At 43.6% G+C, this 16,782-nt stretch overlaps 1 protein-coding gene across 7 annotated transcripts in view; it reads right to left on the bottom strand.

Moving 5' to 3' along the window:
* Positions 1-16,782, bottom strand: part of TTF2 (transcription termination factor 2) — a 44,634-nt gene that overhangs the window by 8,158 nt on the left and 19,694 nt on the right. For 5 of the 7 annotated variants that reach the window (XR_010750318.1, XM_066377262.1, XM_066377259.1 and 2 more), the window contains 11 exons: positions 15,316-15,464; positions 13,904-13,985; positions 12,348-12,467; positions 11,026-11,176; positions 8,713-8,818; positions 7,047-7,228; positions 6,179-6,332; positions 5,771-5,862; positions 4,828-4,910; positions 3,806-3,939; positions 2,168-2,338 (listed from right to left, as the gene is read on the bottom strand). Coding sequence is in view for 6 of the 7 variants with exons in the window: in XM_066377262.1 (XP_066233359.1) it covers positions 2,168-2,338; positions 3,806-3,939; positions 4,828-4,910; positions 5,771-5,862; positions 6,179-6,332; positions 7,047-7,228; positions 8,713-8,818; positions 11,026-11,176; positions 12,348-12,467; positions 13,904-13,985; positions 15,316-15,464 (1,424 nt within the window). In the remaining variant the exon portion in view is untranslated. The remainder of the gene's footprint in view (positions 1-2,167; positions 2,339-3,805; positions 3,940-4,827; positions 4,911-5,770; positions 5,863-6,178; positions 6,333-7,046; positions 7,229-8,712; positions 8,819-11,025; positions 11,177-12,347; positions 12,468-13,903; positions 13,986-15,315; positions 15,465-16,782) is intronic. The other 2 variants (XM_066377260.1, XM_066377261.1) reach the window with 2 other exon arrangements.

Raw genomic sequence — 16,782 nt, 5'->3', positions numbered from 1 at the left:
GATGTTCACCTGAAACCTATGTGTTCCTATGGACCAATGTCACCCCATTAAATATATTTTCTAAATAACTAAAAAATAAAATTAAATAAAACCTGTTTGTCGCTTCCCTCTGCTGGCTGAAGCCTGCTGAGTGGCTGCCCACTGAGGAAGAAGCAGCCAAGCTCCTCACAGCGATCCCCACAGCTGGGGGCCCTGCTCATCCCCAGCTGTACCTCTCACCACAGCCTCCACACACAACCCTAGTCCCACCATGCTGCTTCCCGCTCCACACCATGCTTTGTCTCAGCTTTGTCCATTCCGTCTTCCTGCCTGGGACACCTTATATGTCAGCTTAGTGCCACTTCTTCTCGGAGGTCCTCCCTAGCCCCCAAAGTATGGGTGCGGTTCCCACTGCCTACGTGCTGGTACGGCACATTTTGTTTGATGACCATGATTGTTTTCATACTATGTATCAACTGCTGCTCATTGAATCATCCCTTGTGTTCAGAGAGGTGGCAGAGCCAGCATACGTCTGGTTCGTTTCTATACCCCTAGCACCTAGCACATTGCCTGACCAGAGAAGGTACTAGCCAAACGTCTGTGCAAAGAAAAAGTGAAAAAGTTTTCCCCAGTTGAAGTCTTGCTCCGAACGTTATTGAAGAGGGGGACATGTCCAGACTGAAGAGCACTTGCTACAGCTTCCAGACAAGCTCTCTGGATATTTATCAAACCCCTCAGGGCACATTCGAGTCCAAGGGGCCCAGATGGTAAGGGGCCCAGATGGTAAGAACACATGACTTTGGACAGTGACTAAGTGCATTCTTTCTGGCTGCTAATGGGAATGACCTTTCAGAGCCTCTTAAAGACCCTAGAGTTCATCCCCAGAAAGGCAGAGGAGGAAGAAAATTAGACCAGGAATCAGAGGAAGAAAGTTCTTACTCTGCCATCACATGACTATCACACTGGAACTCCCAGTTAAGAGCCAAATTTCTCATCAGTAAAAAATGGGGCTGAGCCAGATGAAGTGTGAGGTGCCCAAGCCCTTTCAGACTACACGACTGTCACAGTGCTTACCTGCAGCCTCCAGCCCTGCAGTGGCTTCCCAACCTGAACAAACATGCTAAGGCAGGAAGTGAGTCACAGGACTGGACCATTTTGAATCAGTAGGAAAAAAAGGCAGGTATGTGAAGTGTGTGGTATCTTGGCAATTCAAGGTTCTAGAAAGTGCTTGGATTGCCACAAGAAAAAGTTGGTGAGAGGTATTTTGAGAACACAGTCTTGAGAGAGTAGGATCCATGGTCCATGTGCTGGTCAAATTCTAGTAACATCCTGCCTGAGCTTAGGTCTATGCTACTGACGAAAACTCCCTTCTCTTCATAAAACAACCTTAAGTGGTGTGAACCACTGTTAATGGGCTTATGCTAAGAAGCCTTGTGAATAAAAATTACTTGGGTATTAGACTAGGAATGTAAGTTTTAACCCAAAGCTGACTTGGGAGGCGCCAGGACAGGGAGTCTGGCCACAGATGGTATTCTTCCTATGTTTCTCTGTTATATCATAAAGACTAGGTAAATATTCTCAGAATTTAATTTAAAGTATCCTGAAGTAACACCATTCCCTTGGCAGTGACCTCCTTTCTAGTTGCCTTTTTTTTAAAGGCTTTGACGAAAGAGGCTGAAGCTAGGAACGTGCTTAAGATGAAAGGCAGGACTCGGGTGCGGCTTATCTCAGTCTCCCTAATAGAGCTCATCAGCTTTACAGAGCCCTAATGAGCGTGGAGCAGAATGACTAATGAGGACGGAAGGCTACAGAGGGCCCATGACTCGCAGAGGGAAGCTGTTTGGCAGGCCCTGGCCACCAGCACTCAGATGTACTGCACGGCCTCCGGGTCTCCTGGAACTGTTCGCTCAGCTTGGCCCTGTCGCCAGCAGAGATCTGAGTGGCTTCTTTTCCAGTAGTCCGTGACGGAAAACCTGCCTTCATGCCAGGGCTGGCCCAAGTCACTCTCTGGAAACCCACTATGTAACTTTAGTTTTGTTTGTGAAATAAAATGAGAATTTAAGCCTGGAGGGAGAATTTGACCAGCTAAATCAAATAGTTCTAGCTCTGCCATCAAATGGCTGTACCTGCTTGGACAAACGTGTTAAGTTGTCCAAGTCTTTCCACCAGAACAGAAGTGACAAAGTACCTTGGTGCTCTCTCTCGTGTCATCGAAAAGCTCCACCTTGAAGCACTTGCCGTTAAGGGACACAGTGGAAGACAGCTCCGAGCTGTGCAGTTCGGACAAGGTCAAAGCGCTGAACTGCTCCTCCAGTGAAAGCAGCAGGCCTTCGCTCTCCAGCTCTACTGGGTCCAGGGCCTGAGCAGAGGACAGATGGGCGAGGAGCAGGTGGGCTCCTGAGGCAGCCAGGCACGTGACTTGCCAACAAAGAGCTGACCGTTAACACTCCACACAGCGAAATGTCTTCTCATTTATCATTAGCATCTCCTCAAAGAAATCCTAATTAAAATGTAATCTTGCAAGGTTTTTCACCAGATTAAAGATAAATCAAATGATGGAACTTTTTAGTGACTTGCCAGACAGATTACATGATCATTTCCCCAGCGGGGGCCGTGCAGTATATTAAACTATTGATAATCAAGATACATCACTACAACTCCTCAGAAGAATAAAACACTCCTCTTAATTATGGATATGCCTCTCTCTACCATAAAGGCAGCTTTTCCAATTGTACAAACGCTTGAGTTTTCACAAGGAAACTTAAAAGCCCTAATATTGTCTGAAGCAGAAAAAAATAATAACAAAATTAGATTTATGACATTCTAAAATAACAAAGTAGGCCCTGGACAGTTGGCTCAGTGGTAGTGTCGGCTTGGCGTGCAGGAGTCCCGGGTTCGATTCCCAGCCAGGGCACACAGAAGAAGCGCCCATCTGCTTCTCCACCCCTCCCCCTCTCCTTCCTCTCTGTCTCTCTCTTCCCCTCCCGCAGCCAAGGCTCCATTGGAGCAGACTTTGCCGGGGCGCTGAGGATGGCTCTGTGGCCTCTGCCTCAGGCGCTAGAAAGGGTCTGGTTGCAGCATAGTGACGCCCCCTGGTGGGCATGCCAGGTGTATCCTGGTCAGGTGCATGCGGAGTCTGTCTGACTGCCTCCCCGTTTCCAGCTTCAGAGAAATACAAAAATAATAATAATAATAATAATAAAACAAAGTATTCTTAAATGGTTTCCTTTTTAACAAAATGCCATTTTCCATTCTTTAAAATATTAGCATAGCCTGACCAAGCGGTGGCACAGTGGATAGAGCATTGGACTGGGATGCGGAGGACCCAGGTTCAAGACCCCGAGGTCACCAGCATGAGGATGGGCTCATCTGGTTTGAACAAGACTCACCAGCTTGAGCCCAAGGTCACTGGCTCAAGCAATGGGTCATTCGGTCTGCTGTAGCCCCATGGTCAAGGCATATATGAGAAATCAATCAATGAACAACTAAAGAACCACAACGAAGAATTGATGCTTCTCATCTCTCTCCCTTCCGGTCTGTCTGTCCCTATCTGTCCCTCTCTCTGACTCTCCCTGTCTCTGCAAAAAAAAAAAAAATTACCTTATTTAAAAAAACAATAAAAACTGTTCTTAACAACATGGAAATCATCAAGATCAATAAAGATTAATATAAAACAAAATAAAATAAACAAGCACGCCCTTTTCTGCCTCAGCAAAAGCACACCAAAGCCCCATTCTCCTCAACCCAGCAGTCCCGATCCCAGACACAGAGGCTGAAGTGGATCCCAAGCAGCCCCTGTGGGTACAGAGCTGAAGGCTTTCCTTACCGACTTCAGCAAGGACAGATGACAGCAACACTGCCGTAGTCTCAGGACTTGTGACAGGATGTGGACGGTGCTGGGTCTCTGTGAGTCTGCAGCCACAGAGCATCCAGGCCCACTGGACCCAAACTCCTGTGCCACTTCAAGAGGGAACACAAACCACAGGAAATAGTAAGGGCTTAAAACAGAGAAACATGAGGACAAGTCAAGAACTAAATGATGCTATTTTAAACTTATTTAGTTTGGCCCTGGTCATTGGCTCAGCAGTAGAGTGTTGGCCTGATGTGTGGAATCCCTAGTCTGATTCCTGGTCAGAGCACACAGAAGTGAAAAACTGCTTCTCTTCCTCTTCTCCTCACCCTTCTCTCAGTCTCTTCCACTCCTGTAGCCATAGCTCAAATGGGTTGGAGCAAGTTCGCCCCAGGCTCTGAGGATGGTTCCACTGCCTCGCCTCAGGCGCTAAAGTAGCTTAGTTGCTGAGCATCAGAGCAGTGGCCCCAGATGAGCAGAGCACTACCCCGCAGGGGGCTTGCAGGGTGGATCGCGGTTAGGGTGCATGCAATGTCTGTCTCTCTGCCTTCATGCCTCTAACTTAATAAAAAACAAACAAACAAAACTTATTTGATCTGACTGATATTCAATAATATAGTTATAACTCACTTTTATACCACGTAAGCCAAAAGAAATGCTGGTTTCTTTATAGACCTACTTGTATTTAATAGAACAGATTTTGAAAATAATTAAAAAGAGGCTCAGATCACCATGGCTGATACTTACAGATCAATATATTATACTTTTGTTTGAGGTTCCTAGCTAAAAGGTGAGAAAGCCCTTGTACTACCCTAATACTGTTTTCACCTAAAGCATTCATCACTGAACTTGAATGAGCTTCTCTAGCTCAAGTCTAAGTTCAAGTCTCTGATTCCAAGAATCCACACTCTCCCATTGCTGTCATTTTATGAATCTCATAAAAACATATAACTAATAAAAATATAATTATATGTATTTATGCATGTCCCACTACTTACCTCTACTGAATGGATTATCAGGGCTTCGTCCATACTGGTTACCTTCACTTTCCTGTCTTTTTAGGTAGGACTGTAGAGCTGACCTGCCTCAGATCAAAAAAGAAAATGCACATATAATGTCTGCTACAACCAAATAGGTTTACAATGTCATTGCTTAACTGTGCTTGCAGTAGGACCTTGAAAAATTATAAGAGTGGACTTATTAAATGATGTCAGGCTCATAGCAAGCAGTGGTCAAAGGTATAAAATATAACTATTGAGAAAAACAAAACAAATCCCACACCACATAGTGACAGATGATGTGTTAGGGAACTGTGCACCTGAAACCTGTATATTTTGTTAACCTGTGTTGCCCCAATGAAGTCAATAAAAAGGAAAAGATTTTTAAAAATCATTTAAAATGATTAACAAATAATATATTAATATAAAATGTTATATTTAATAACATGCAATATACTTCAATGTTGACATTAACTAGTATAATAGTATTGTTGACTGATGAATATTAATAAATATAAGGTATACAAAAAGAAAAAACATATTCCAGCTGGAAATGAGGGGTATTAGGAGAGTAAATTTGGGATTCAGGGAAGGACAAGCGTTTTAGAGGAAGTGCAAAGACCAGATGACTTAAATTCCAATGAGATGCCAGGTAACAGATCAAGGTCAAAGAGATATAATTTCCCCACCTGGCCCCATGAGGACTAGACGACCCAACACACAGTGACCACACCCTAGCCCTTCTATGAAAGGAAGCCAATGAAGAACAGGTTCAAAAGCCTTCAGAGTGTATGAGAGAGACAAAGGAGAGGGAGAAACACAGATATCCATCTGACTGATAACACCATGAACACAGTTTGAGAAAACTTGACCCTCCACTCACTGCCAAGCAAGGACAGAAAACAACAGTATGTGTGACAAGGGGCTTCTTGGTGTTACACACCTGGATGTTGCAAAAAGGACACTATAAACAGTGTTTTCATCTTCAGAGAGCTTTAAATGGTGCAACCGAGACTGACGCCGGGGCAGCATGACCTGGGAAAGTAAAGGGAAAAAGCAGCTGGGATGAAGCTATACGAATGAACTGAACATTACAGAATGAATTCCCAGGGTTGACTCTGGAAATCTAGTCAAGCCTGGACAGCAGTTTCCACTCCTCCCTACAACAGGACTGCTCTAACACAAAGCACAGGGACTGCTGTGACAGGAGGTACAGGACAGCAACCCCAGGGCCTCTGCATAGAAAGTGGGAGACTCAGAGGTTCCTGAAACTTCAAGGTTTCCACCCAAGACAAGGACATGGCCACCATCCTTCCCTGGCCTACCCCCCCACACACACAACTGAGATTACCAAGGGCTTGCCGGTGGAGTCCAGCTGATCTTTTGTTCTCCGCAGCAAAAGGCTCTTGGTTAAAATACTTAACCGTTCACCTCCTTTCTTTGAATGATTGTCAACCTGGCTCCTCCACAGATTAAAATCATCAAATGGAGAACAACGGAGAAATCTTTTTTTGTGGAGGAAGAAGGACAAAGAGTAGAAAAGGAGAAGTGTGGGAGGACAGAGTGAAGGTTCAAAGAAAGATATCAGATGAAAAACAAATCAGATTTCTGTTACATCTGTCATCTCACCATTTTTAAAAGTGAATTTCATTGCAAAGCTCTGCTAAACAGATCAGAAGGACCCAGGTCAATAACAAAACCCACATTATAAAAATGTGAATTTTCCCATTAACAATGTCTATATCTTCACAACAGGACATATAACCAACAGTTAGAATTCATTCCTAAAGTTTCAAAGGCTAGCAAAACAACTCCATATCGTCTTATGAGCTGACTTTAATAAGTTATTTTCAAATCAGCATCCTTTTCTGTCTGCTTCAAATAAATTGTAGTCCTGACCCCAGGTCATATGCATAAAAGCAGAAATAGCCAAAAACATTCACTGGACTAAAGAAAGATGCCTGTTTCCCTTATTTAATCTGTCGTATATTTTTCCATATATAGTGGCTGAATAAAATCAAAGTCCTATATCAGCCAGTCAATCAACAGACTATTTTTCTCATAAATATTAATTCTTTTGCTATTTAAAGGTCGCCAGGCTTGCCATCTGCTCCATGACATAACCTGGCACACACTGGAGCTTCATCCTGAGATATGAAATAATTATGAGGGGTTACTGACAGGGTTCACATTTACACAATCCCAAAGACGTTACTCACTTTAGCAGCGAATACATGTCCAACAGGTTGTTCTGAATGGGGGTTCCCGTGACAGCCCAGCGGGCCTGGGCCTGCAGCTTACACACAGCGATGGACGTCTGCACCCGGGGGTTCTTGACACTGTGAGCTTCATCCAGGATGATCCGCGCCCAGACTACTCGAAGCAAAGGTGTTGAGCTGCCCTGGAAGAAACACCAGTGAAAACCAACAGCAGTGTGGGAAAATGTCTTCAGAAAGATGAGAGGAAATAACAAACAAGCATTGAGGACCCACTCTCACCTTTAAGTTCAAGGGTACATATACACTGAAATCTGCATTAAGCTTAATCAATGGGTACAAATAAGTAACTTGAGGGCCCCAATCCTTGAGCTCAAGATGTTGAACAAAATATTTTCTATTTTGAGTTTTGATTCATTCTTTCAATCCACTTTTGAGCAATGGCTACAGGTCAGGACCACACCAGGGGTTGAGCTTGCAAATTCACCTAGTCGATTAAATATTTACTAAATTTACAGAAAATTCCCTAAAAATGTACTAAAAGTCTACTTTTATATGTAAGATTCTAAGCCAGACATAAATGCCATTCCTATCCTCGAAAAGCTCACCCTCCAGCAGGCGAGAAGAGCGAGCGTCAAGGGGACTGTAAGGCTCACTGGGTAGTCCTGTCTCGTTCACTGCTATGCCCGACACCTGAACAGCAGCAGCTCAGCGTTGGCTGAGTAACTGGAGACAAGGGACACAAGCAAGCATAGGAGACGTGTCTCACCAAACAGGAAGGCCGAGCATTCTATTTAGAGGGAGAACAGAGGCAACGACAGCATGACAGACCATAGAGAAGCACACATCCCTTGGGACAGCTGAGCAAGAGGGTCACAAGAAGGGCTGGGTGTAGGTGATGAGGGACATGCAAGTAGGGCAAGGTCATAAAAAAAAAAACAATGTCATGTAAAAATATTAAGGTTTTATCTTGAAAGCAATGAGGAACCGGTGAAGAATCTGCAAAGTTAATCATCTGCAAAACATCAGAGTTGGTCATAAGATGTCTTGAGTCTAGAAATCTCCCCAAATACAGAAATCTGCAACTATCCTATTATAAAAACATGTAAAAGACGAGCTCCTGGAACAATACTGTATTTTCAGGAGAACAAAAAGCCCTATAACCAGTTACACAATAAAGCTCTGCCCTTGAAAACCGAGACTCCACTGGGTGTATAGCAAATACTCAGGGTTTTACCCTGGATGTTTCATTTAGCCTCTGGCGCATTGGGCCCATTTCAACCCCTTCTCCTAGAAGGCAGAGGTAAGAAATGATGGCCTGATACCAAAATACTAGTACTAAAATACTAGCTTTCACACTAAATATAAAACATATCCTGAGCATACACAACCCGACTAAAATAAAAATGGTAACAAGTGGGGCTTTCCTATAATAATGTGATAAGCACCCCAATTGCAATGTAGTTATCATTAGTTCTGCTAGACCTCACCCTTTATCACTAAGGAGGTTGTCTACAATAAGAGAGGGGAGAGAGAGCACTTCTTTCCACAGGTGGAACATCTACATTCCTGACCTGATACGAAAAACTCTGCTATCCTGATGCTGTGATAAGACTGGAGTTAAAGGAGGTGGGCTCCCCCTCTCCTTCCCTGGCAGCCCCAGACTCACCTTCTCGCTGAGGTCCGTGCCCAGGACCTCTCCCCTGTGCTTCTTTGTGGGGATTTCCTTGGCCAGAAGGCTATAGGTGGTAATCACAATGTCATATGTAGAGAGGCTGTGTAGACACAACACGAAGAAAATGGTAACCAATCCATGACTGACGATGAGAGGCAGAGATGATCACTTTATAAAAATGCCTATGGCTGGAAGGACAGATGGCAGAATTCATTCATGTCCTTCATGAATACACGTGACTCTGCAGGGGTAAACTTGACCCACTTGGCTTCCTCATTTACCTCTGGTCACTTTTATAATCTACTCACTATAGCTAGAACAGCCTCCCTCTTTCCATCAATGAGTCATAAAGGAAAACCAGCTGGGTTTGTATTAACCTTGATAATATCTGGCCTGTACAGAATACAGGGAAGGGCTGGGAACACTTAATAATGATTAGACATAGATGATGTTCAAGTCCCAGGGAAGTAAGAGACTCTCAAAGCAGTTTGCCTTTTACACGGATGCTTTCTCCTGTTTTTTGTTTGTTTTTGTGAGAGAGACAAGAGACAGGAAGGAAGAGAGATGAGAAGCATAAACTCATAGTTGCATCACTTCAGTTGTTCATTGATTGCTTCTCATACATGCCTTGACTGGGGGTGGGAGGCTCCAGCTGAGCCAGTGACCCTTTGCCCAAGCCAGTGACCTTGGGCTTCAAACTGGCGACCCTGTGCTCAAGCTGGTAAGCCTCTGCTCAAGCTGGGAGAGTGCTGAAGCCAGTGAGCTCGGGATTTTGAACCTGGGTCCTCAACGTCCCAGGTCGACGCTCTATCTCCGGCATCCCCAAACTACGGCCCACAGGCCGCATGCGGCCCCGAGGCCATTTATCCGGCCCACCGCCGCACTTCCAGAAGGGGCACCTCTTTCACTGGTGGTCAGTGAGAGGAGCACTGTATGTGGCGGCCCTCCAACGGTCTGAGGGACAGTGAACTGGCCCCCTGTGTAAAAAGTTTGGGAACCCCTGCGAGTCTATCTACTGTGTCATCACCAGTCCAGCTCTCTCTTCTTTGTTCTATAATGGACTTGTAAAAACCTATTAATCTAGCTTTGATATTTGGGTATAATCATGCTGTAAACTTTTAGTTTACCCTGCCAATACTCTTTACATGTAAAGATTCTTAATGAAAGGCACATATTTTTTTCCAAAGAAGTTTAACACCTGTGCACCTGAGAGAACTCCCATAAATACTTTTAATAAAAATGATATGCCTAATTCAAAGAGGCAGCAATGACTACATGTGGCCTTCACATCATATAAATTACAACTGAGAATGATTTCAACCAGTCAACTAGTACACTCTGAACACCAAACCAGGTCTGATCAAAGTGCAAGTCCAATGAGATATAATTTACTTCTAGATAAAAATCTAGAACAAAGTCAAACCACTTACAGCAGTCTCTGCAGAGATGTGTGCAGGCCTGCCAATGCTGCCAATGCTGCCAATGCCCTTGGTCTGCTGAAGTGACTCTCAGGCATGACACTTGGTGTTACAAGAGTCACTAATCTGGCAATTTACCCGAGAGACGACTGCCCTGCTCTCTCTCTCTCTTTTTTTTTTTTTTTTTTTTTTTTTTTGAGATAGGAAGGGAGAGAGATAAGAAGCATCAATTCATAGTTGCATCACCTTAGCTGTTCACTGGTTGCTTCTCATATGTGCCTTGAAGGGGGTGGGGGTGGGGCTCAAGCTGAGTCAATGACCCCTAGCTCAAGCTAGAGACCTTCAGATCATGTTAATGGTCCCATGTTCAAGCTGGCGAGCCTGCACTCAAACCAGATGAGCCCGTGCTCAAGCCTGCGACCTCAGGGTTTCAAACCTGGGACCTCAGTGTACTGTCATAAAAACATAGCCAATTTATATCAACTGTTCATTAGTATTATATTAAGATGCTTTGTAAGACTCGGCTAGTTCCATTCACACTAACAGAAAAGAACATGAGTATGGAACCAGAAATTCACAAACATGAAATAATTGTGACACAGTCTCCTCTACCAGGGAGTGCTGCTGCTACCTAGTGACAACACGGGCATCCCAGGCCTGCTCACAAGGCTGCAGATAGTGACAAGGATATAGCAAAAGAACCTTGCTTCCTCTCAAGAGGTATCTGTTAATACAGGTGAGGGATGTTGGGTGATGAGAGTGCCTTTGGCCTTGACAGTATCATTAGTCCCTATTAAACGAAACCTCAGGGAAAGCAGGTACGATCAATACAGCCTCTTAAGCCAAGATGCTGAGCACCTCCCAGAGATTGCAATATTTTTGCGCTTACATTTTGGCACGCTGCTCCCGGTTTGGTCCATGGTAGAGACAGATTCTTAGTTTGCTGTTGCTCACATGCTTCTCCACCTCCTTTTTCCAATGATGGATCAGGGAAGCAGGACAGATGATAAGTGTTCCATTGGAAGTAAACTCAGTGGAGTCTCAAGAGGGGGGAGAAACCAACACCTAGTTACACCCATTAAATAGCCTTCAACTTCTTACAGAGAAATTACCTTTTTCTCAACTGAAATCAGTAACAACTGTTGCCCTTATTTCTACACAGAGCTTATAGTAGAATGGAAAATGGAAGAGATGACCCTTTAATGCAAAACAATTACTTCTTATTTCCCCCTATAAAGGTGTCAGACGGAGAGAGGCTAAAAAGGGAGAGGAAAGTGGATAGTACACAAACTCAGTCTAGAAAAAAATAAGAACCAGTGCAGTTTCAGTGGCCAGACGGTACAAACTGGATCATATCCTAACACGTCTTGGGCTTTATGGGGGAGTGTCATTATTTTTTTTCTGAAAAGCGTAACTTAATTTCATCTACATTAAACTATAAGTACAAAACCCCCTAAGACTGAGCAAATGTTACTTTGGAACCAGTTAGTGACGGAGTATTTGTACCACTGCCCCTCATCCCTTTGTGTGTGTGCGTGTGTGTGTGCGCGCACATACACGCCACTACTCCACACAGGGACACAGGATCCAGCTGCAAGAGCAATCATCAGAGGCCAAGAGCAGAAGATCACCAATTTTTTAACTAGCTAGTCAACTAAAAAGTATTATATATTTGTATAGCTCCAAGATACATGTGGTGTTGTCTACAAATACTCTATAGAACTTTTAAAGTACTTATAGTCATTACATGATAAAACAGAAGTTGAAATAAGATAGAAATTGTCTAGAATCTGGAAACTTCTGGAATTTCAGATACATGCAAAACAGCTTCTGCTACAGTGGCTAAAATCTAAAAATGTGACATATCTTCCTTAAAAAAATAATGCACTAACTAATATGGATCTATCCTACAGTTATATCCTCAACATTAACTAAAATAATCATTATATTAGACTAAGGCTTCTAGGGCCTTAGCTTTCTCCATAAAATTTTTCTAGTCACCGGTCAAACTAAATTTTTATTAAAAGAGGAAAATAATCACTTAAATTAGCAAATTCAGCATCAGAAATGGACCATAGGAGAGTAGTCTAATGATAGATTTCCAATATTTTAATTAAATGTGACCAAAGGTGCATTTTTGTAGCTGCAAGTTTTCACCGTCCCCTGGCTCATGTGATGTAGAAAACAGCAGGCTATGAAGGAACTGAATACCATCTTTTGAAAGCCAAGTCAAGACCATGTTTTCGTTTTTTTCTTTGTTTTTCTCTTGATTCTTCTGGGCCAGGATGAGTGCGATCATTGTCAGGGTTTTCCCTAATCCCATGTCATCTGCTGGAAAACAAGAATAAAAACAGGAGAGTTAATTACTTAGGGCAAAGACACAATCAGCTCCAAGAAAAGAAATATATCCTACTACCTACTTAATGGTGCTCCCACATTTCAGGAGTTACAGTTAACTCCAAAAGCCCTCCGTCCCCTAATTTATTCATCAGAGGGAGGCAGAAGTTAATATTCCTCAAGAGCTGTAACTGATCTTATCAAATTTACTATTTATACCCCATAAAATATTATCCTCATTTCAACAGTTTAAATAATTAGTCTAAAATAAGTAGAAGTAAAATGCCACAGTGTGAATTCTGGTTCAAATTCTGGCTCTGCTGCTGTGGAGAAAAAGAGGTGACATAGCTACCTCCTGCAATAACAGCTTACAAGCCTGGCCCTCAGATGGCATCTGGGAACCTGAATATCAGGAGGGGTCCCACCATTCCCATACTGACAAGGGTGGCTCACTGTGCTTACCCTGTCTGTACAAACACCGTGGTTTATGCTGACTACCTGCTTTCCTTCCGGGAGAAGGGGAGCAGTTGAAGCTCCCAGCAAAAACTGCGAGCACTGAATCTCCAACAAGCTCCCCCCCCCCCCGGTTGGCAGTGTTCCCCATGTGCTGTCACATCGCACTCCAGGGAAAAATAAGTGTGCCCTGTGTGACCCCCCGAGAAAGGCCTCCCCTCAACTTCACCCCATCTGCCTTTTCCCTTTATTGACTTTAATTTGTATAAAATCAAAACAACTTTGTTATTTTTATTTTGTAATACATTTTAGCCATGAGTATGACTATAGGCTGTACGTCCTCCTAGCAAATCATTAAATGGACGTGGTCTCGGGGACTCCCAACACAGCCCCTTACTACTGTCATGTTCTCTAGAACTTGAGCACCTTGGAAAATCCAGTTTGGCAGGTCTCCAAAGCAGAACCTGACACACTAGCTTCGTAGGCTCCCCTGCAGCTGGGGCACTAGCAACATGACCCGGCTCCAGACCACATGGACTCACACAAGACTTCGATTCAGATGCAAGCAACTTCAGAAAACAGTCTCCCTAAGAAATCCTTTCTGCAAGAAGGGGTGCAAACAAAGTGTCTGATGTGGGGGTGGCAGCACCTGATGAAGCAAAGCAGACATGACAGTTTCCAGACACTGGCTTACGACTTGGCTTTGGCCTCCAGTCTGGCCCTCCACATGTCCCGGAGATTCTGTGGGCCACAAGGGATTGAACTGTCCCTGCTTAATCAGCCGGGGTTCAGTTTCTACTGCTTGCAATCAAGACCTGACTGAACCTACAGCTGAGCATCCTAAGCATGCTCTTTAACCATTCTTAACTCAGTTTTCTCATCTGCAAAAGGGGGGCAACAACCCCACAGAGTTGTTGAGAGGATCAAATGAAACAATACAATATATTTGTTGGCTCTTTCCATAATACCAGACTTACCCAGAATTCCTCCTTGTGGCTTCTGACTTTCTCGCCATAGTAACCAGGCTAATGCCTGCTTCTGGTGCTGAAGCAAAGGGACCTGACAAAAATAATGACCAGAAGTTAAGCATTAACTCCTCATGAGAGGCTATCTTGGATCCTGGCTACATGGCTACTACTGCCCACTCTTTTATTTTTGTAAGTGCTCCTCCCAGTATTCCAGATGTCATATAAGCTGCCTTTTCCACTGTGAAGTCCTTGATTTCAAGCTGTCACCTGGGGTATCCATACATGCTGTTCTGCCCAGGACAGTGTGATTTATGCCCACCATGTCTATTAAGAGCCCTCTCTCACCTGCAAGTGAGAGTCCTGGTTTGTCTCCTAACCAGCCAAAGGCAGCACCTCTGACCGAACACTCTGCTTTCACCAGCCACTCTGCTGGCTTCCCTTACCTCTTAAAATCTCACTCTCATTACCACATCCCAGACTGCACTGTCAGCCATAATTTTCAACAGCCTTTTACCTGGCACCCGTCTCTCTAATTTTTTCCTACTCCAGTTTATCTTGTACTCCGTGACAAAAATAGTCTTCATAAAATACACCTGTTCAAAATTCTCTAGCCTAGGAATCTCCCCAAATCACTTCTCAGTGATCTAACTCATTCACTAATGCCAGGCTCCACAGCAAGGGAGTCTTCCTACTCAGCAGTGCCACCGGCTGCTCCTAGCTCAGATATTGATGCCACCCTGCCATTATTTACTAATACTGACCTCTGTCTTTTCCCTCTAACCACCATCCCTCTAACTGGAGTGTCCCTCCTCCCAGCCATCTTCAGGCCTGCAGCTTCAAGGCACAAAGTAGGCAGGCAACAATTACTGACCTAGACCTAGAGTGACTTTCCTTCATTTTGAATCCCTTCTGCACTGTGCATACATTCTACAGCACCTTACAATGCCCATTTTCTCTTTGTCTCTAAGTCGATTTCTGATTGCTTTATGTAATGTGGTATGTGCACTTTCACCCCAACTAGCTCTTTAAGAGTAGCAATTCCTTTGCATTCTTGTGACACCCACCGAAGGTCATTAAGTAAATCCATTACTGCTATAGACAGGGAGAATTGACCTTTCAACAATGTGGGGGTTGGGAGTGCCAAGGACCACAGTCAAAAATCTACATACAACTTATAATTGGTCCTCCACACATGAATTCCCAAACCTGCATCAAAAACATAGTTGACCCTGGAACAATGTGAATCTGAAATGCATGGGGCCATTGATATGTGGGTTTTAAGTATAAAGGGATCCACACAATTGAAACCACTAAAGCATTATCTGTAGGAAACACATCAGAATGGCACTCTGCTGAGCTGTCTCACAATGGTCACCCTCTTCATGAGCACTAGGACACTAACAGGACACTTCCTGGCTTACTTTCAACCCATCTGGATCCTCAACCAAAGCTGTCTCATCAGGACGTGACTCGAGTGATCGATGCAGCTCATCAATGGCTTCACTGGTGATTTTCCACACGGCATGAAGGTGACCTTGGTTCGTAGGGCCTGTCGACAGAGAGGTGTCACCTAAAGGTGTCACAAATATCATGTCTTCACTATAGCTGCAAAAGGGCAATTTGTTATTTGCCAAATGATGAATCTGTATGAACTAAAAATTCTTTTTTAAAATTTATTTTCAGTTATAGCTGACATACAACACTGGACTAAAAATCTATGCTTCCAAATTCTCCTAGCTCCACGGCTCCTCTAAGCCCATTATTTGTCTATTTTATTTTTCTAATCATGTAATAAAGGACAAAATAATTATTAAGGAAAATGAAAAAAATAAGATTACCTATCATTATTTCTGGTAGGATTTTCCAGCTTTGAAGAGGTAGCAGAGGAAAATATAATGCCATTAGTATTTTAGAGAAAAAAAAAAGATCCCTTGCCCTGGCCAGACAGCTTGGTTTAGTTAGAGCGTCATCCTGAAGTAGAGAGAGTACCGGTTCAATCCCCACTCAGGGCACATACAGGAGCAGATTTGATGGTCCTATCTCTCTCTAAAATCAATAAAAAATAAACATTTAAAAAAAGAAAAGAAAGAAATGATCCATCCCTGGGGCTGGGGGCAAAGATGTCAGCAATAGAAAAGGCTGAGCAAGGTGAGGATTAGGCAGGACATATGTCAGGCCAGCAGCCCACTCATTCTAGAAACTTCTAGTGTAGTTAATAAGTGCAGGCACTTCAGCTGGTTACACTTTTAGAAATGAAATATTCAAATGAGAGGTGTTTAGACCAATAAACATTAAGCATTTAAATATTAAAATGTTTTCAAAAGGAAAACTGTTTTAATGGAATTCTTTCCAAACCATAGCACATACTTTCTGACCTTAACAATCCAACATAATTTAATTTTCCTTTAGGTGACTTAGTCCCCATTATGAGTACAGGGTGATGCTGTAACCCAACAATGTTCTCCCACAGTCCCGCATATCCATGACTACCAGGCTATTTAACAAGCACATGTTCTCTGCCCGCTTTAGACTGACCTTGGCTTCATCTGGCGTGGAGTCTACACCCCTTTGTGAGCTACAGCTCTCCAACTTCCTCCCCTATCTTCCTTACTCTTTGCTTGTTCCTCTCCTTTTCCTGTTCTTTATCTCTAACACTTCTTAGTCATGTGGAAGAAAACTGGCTTTAGCTTTGCTGGTCACTGCCAGCCAACCTGAGTTCCTGTCTCATGATTAGCACTCCAACAGATTCTATTACAGATCTGAGGCTCTACTTAGGATCTTCATTCTGCAGTTGCATCTGAATTCACTGTCTTCTGGAGTTCAGGATGGAAACACGCAGCTAGACGGGGTGTTACTGCTCTTGGTGGGTCTACTGCTATCGGTCGTCA

This window comes from Saccopteryx leptura, chromosome 3, assembly GCF_036850995.1.
Source record: "Saccopteryx leptura isolate mSacLep1 chromosome 3, mSacLep1_pri_phased_curated, whole genome shotgun sequence".
In the NCBI taxonomy this organism is placed as follows: domain Eukaryota; kingdom Metazoa; phylum Chordata; class Mammalia; order Chiroptera; family Emballonuridae; genus Saccopteryx; species Saccopteryx leptura.
This window is presented reverse-complemented; position numbering and strand designations above follow the sequence as displayed.